General features: G+C 51.3%; 1 protein-coding gene across 1 annotated transcript; it reads right to left on the bottom strand.

The window, feature by feature from the left end:
• Nucleotides 1-616: 616 nt before the first annotated feature.
• Nucleotides 617-3,034, bottom strand: LOC122451259 (WD repeat and SOCS box-containing protein 2). The gene has a single exon (XM_043483945.1). It carries the CDS (start codon nucleotides 2,908-2,910, stop codon nucleotides 1,696-1,698), a length of 1,215 nt encoding a protein of 404 aa, XP_043339880.1. The 5' UTR covers nucleotides 2,911-3,034; the 3' UTR covers nucleotides 617-1,695.
• Between the last annotated feature and the right edge of the window lie 397 nt (nucleotides 3,035-3,431).

Here is a 3,431-nt window from a genome sequence, read left to right as displayed (position 1 = left end):
GGGGGTGAGGGGAGGGCTTCCCTGGTGGCCCTGTGGTAAAGCATCCGCCTGCCAATGCAGGAGACACGGGTTCGATCCCTGATCCAGGCGGATCCCACGTGCCACGGAGCAGCTAAGCCTGTGGACCACAGCTGCTGAGCCTGTGTTCTAGAGCTGGGGAGCAGCAACTAGACACCCTCACGCCCTAGAGCCTGTGCTCCGCAATAAGGGAAGGCATTGCCATGAGAAGCCCACGCACCGCAGCTAGAGAGTAGCCCCCACTCCCTGCAACTAGAGAAAAGCCTGTGCGGCAACGAAGACAGTACGGCCGAAATAAATAAATAAATAAAACACCGATGGGACGCATCAGTGCAGAGGGAGAGGTTGAAGACACAGGAGAGGTAAGGGATACAGGCGAGTTACTTTGTGATTTTTTCTTTCTTTTTTGTAAAGTGAGTTTTTTTTTTTTTTTTAAAGCTTTATACCTTTTTTCCTTCAATGAAAGCCTCTCATCTTGAAAACAAATGTTTTTCTTGCAGCAACAAAGGCAGCAGAGGAGAGGCTCCTCTACCTTTTCAACACGTTTTTTCATAATATACAGGCCTCCACAAAGCACCTAGTAAGAAAGCCAAAGATGTTGCATTTCTTTTAAAATAATTTAAAATATATTAAATTTTCCAAAGGCAGATTTTGTTTGAATGAGGTGTCTTGATTAGATAACTCTACACCGCTGAAGGAGAACAATACTTTTAAGGAGCTAGTTGTGTTTAGGGGCAGAGTTGAGACTGGCTGATGAGTCCAATGAGTTGAAGCAGTCAAGTCAGATCTCGTACAGAAGAAAATCAGCTGAAATGATGACAACACCAATTCTTCACACAATTAAGAAGAGACATCTTCACAACTGTTGGAATTGAGTACTATGGTTTTTAGATACCACTGAAAAACACACAGCTGTACCTTAACATCTGTTGAGGAAATACAAATAAATATGCTAACTGCAAACAACTGACAGATAACTCAGTAGCCACTGGAACAGTCATGCATTTGAGGAATACGTTCTGTATAACCTGACATACAAATTTGTCGCCTCTGGCACATGCACACCATTATTTAAAAAAAAAAAGCCAAGTCTAGTGTCTATCAGGAGCACGGCCTCTTGAGTCACCTGGACTTGAGCTGAGGAATGCCTCCCACCAGACATCTCTACGACACCTGTCCTGCGGGCCACAGGGGAGCGGGGGCAAGGAAAGCCCTTGCTCACACCAGAGCCGCTCTGACCAGCAGGACCGAACTTCACCAAGGCCTCTTCTGCATCTGGATCAGTGAAGACACTTAGCAGAAGCCACACTCCAGTCAAGGGAGTGGGAACTTCCCTGCTGCCACAGAGGCGTGAGGCCCAGGCGCTCCTCTCAGTGAAACAACTCCTTAACTGCACTTGGAATCAAAATGACCAGAGGGCCCAGCGCGGCTGTGCGTACGTAGGGAAAGGTCAGGCTCCATCACTGTCCCTCTTCTATGACTGACACTCGTGTGTCCTGGGGAAGAGACCCCGGCGGCCCCACTGGAATCTGGCTTTGCTACATTCTGTTCACAGCTTCCCAAAGAGAAATTGTATTTCAACCCAAGGCCAGATGTTTGGCCCATTATTCCACCTACTCCTTTGTCGGGAAGATTTATCCTGCTACGAAGAACACAAGTAAGACTACGGAGACTGGCTTAGAAAGTCCTGTACGTGAGGAACTCTTTCATTTTCTTGGGGATTGGCAGTGCTAGCACTTGGTATGTTGTGAGGAAACTTCGAAGGGCTTTCCGGCATAAGTGCTTCAGTGATGACAGGACCCGAGGAGCCGTCCAGAACTGGACGTGGCCATCCCTTGTCCCTGTGGCAATAACTCCACCATGTGGAAAAAATGTGCAGCAAAGACCATTGGTCATAGGAGCAAACGCAATCGGAGTCTTCAATTCCAGGGCCCAGATCCTGAGGAGCCTGTCATCTGCCACCGTGGCGAGGTACAAGCCTTCGGGGGAGAAGCACACAGATCTCAGGGAGCTGATGTGGACATCGCTGTCATCCATTGGGGGGTTGAGCTGGGTGTGGTGGAGTGATCGCAGCCGCTCGCCGGTGTAGGGGTCCCACATGATCACATTGGTATCATAAGAAGCCGTGACGAGCAAGGCAGAGTCGGGGGAGAAGTCACAAGACACCACGCTGCTCTGGTGGCCCTCTAGCTTCCGGATTAATGTGTAGGAACGCATGCTCCACAGAAAGACCGATTTCTCTCCGGCCGCGGAACATAGCATGCTGCAGTCTGGTGAGATGGAGCAGCAGTAAACCCACTGCAGGTGGCCCGATAACACCTGAATCTGTTTACCATGTTTATTCAGGTCCCAGATGCGAAGAGTCTTATCCCGAGATGCAGAAACCAATATCAAACTGCCACTGGGTGTGAAGCTCAGATCTCTCACGACATCCTGGTGGCCGGAAAGATTCAAAAGCAGGAGCCCTGTCTGTACCTCCCAAATCTTGATCTGCCCATCGTTGAGTCCAGTAGCAAGGATCAGGCAAGAGACGTCTGGCACCTGCGGATGGTGGCGAGCCCAGAGTTTCTTGCTGGGTGGAGAAGGCCATGGGCTGAAGGCCAAGCCCCAGACAATCTGCCCACAGTCCAGTGTCTTCTCCTTTGGGCTGCCTCGCCCTTTTGTCTCATTTTTGCTGCTTCGGCTTTTGGCTTCGAACCCTTTAGGGATGAACTGCTCCTCCAGCGGCCAGGGGATCAGCTTCACAATGCAGTGTCCTTGAGACCAGGCGAACCAGGACCCATCCGGGGAGAAGGCAACGCTCCACGTTTCACAGCTAGACTTCCAATCAAATTGGTGGGGGCGCCCGGGCTTGAGTTCGGCCAGCAGCAGCGGCTCCTCTCCAGCCTCCATGGAGGACGCGCGCGGCCTCGCGGCAGGCGGCGGGCGCCTCAGCCCCCCGGGCCGCCGGCCCTCATGCCGCCCCCACGCAGCCCGCCCCCACCCCGGCCCCCGCCCCGGCCCCGCCCCCGCCCCGGCCCCGCCCGAGATTTTTTAAAAAACAATGCTTTCCAGTTATTTCTAAGATGCTCCTATTCTGATTATCCACTGTATTTTTAGCTAAACTCTCATGCTTGCTTTGGACTCTCAAATCTTTGGGAACTTCCTTGTGTTAAAGTCAGACTTCTTATATTCTGTTAGCTCTCTCTCTCTCTCTCTGTCTCCTCAAATGCATTCCAAGGACTCAGCAGGGACGTGCTCTCTCCGAACACTCTAGGGGGGAATCCTAACTCACCTCTTCTAGCTTCTGGTGGTCGCCAACAATCTTTGAAATTCCTTGGCTTGTGGTTGCATCATTCTAGTCTCTGCCTCCCTCTTCGCACAGTCTTTTGGCCTGTGTCTGTCTGTCTGTCTCTCTCTCTCTCTCTCTCTTT

The sequence above is a fragment of the Cervus canadensis genome, chromosome 12 (genome assembly GCF_019320065.1).
Source record: "Cervus canadensis isolate Bull #8, Minnesota chromosome 12, ASM1932006v1, whole genome shotgun sequence".
Lineage (NCBI taxonomy): Eukaryota > Metazoa > Chordata > Mammalia > Artiodactyla > Cervidae > Cervus > Cervus canadensis.
This window is presented reverse-complemented; position numbering and strand designations above follow the sequence as displayed.

Coding starts and splice junctions, on each gene's coding strand:
- LOC122451259 (XM_043483945.1), bottom strand. CDS start 2,910: ATGGAGGCTGGAGAGGAGCCGCTGCTGCTGGCCGAACTCAAGCCCGGG.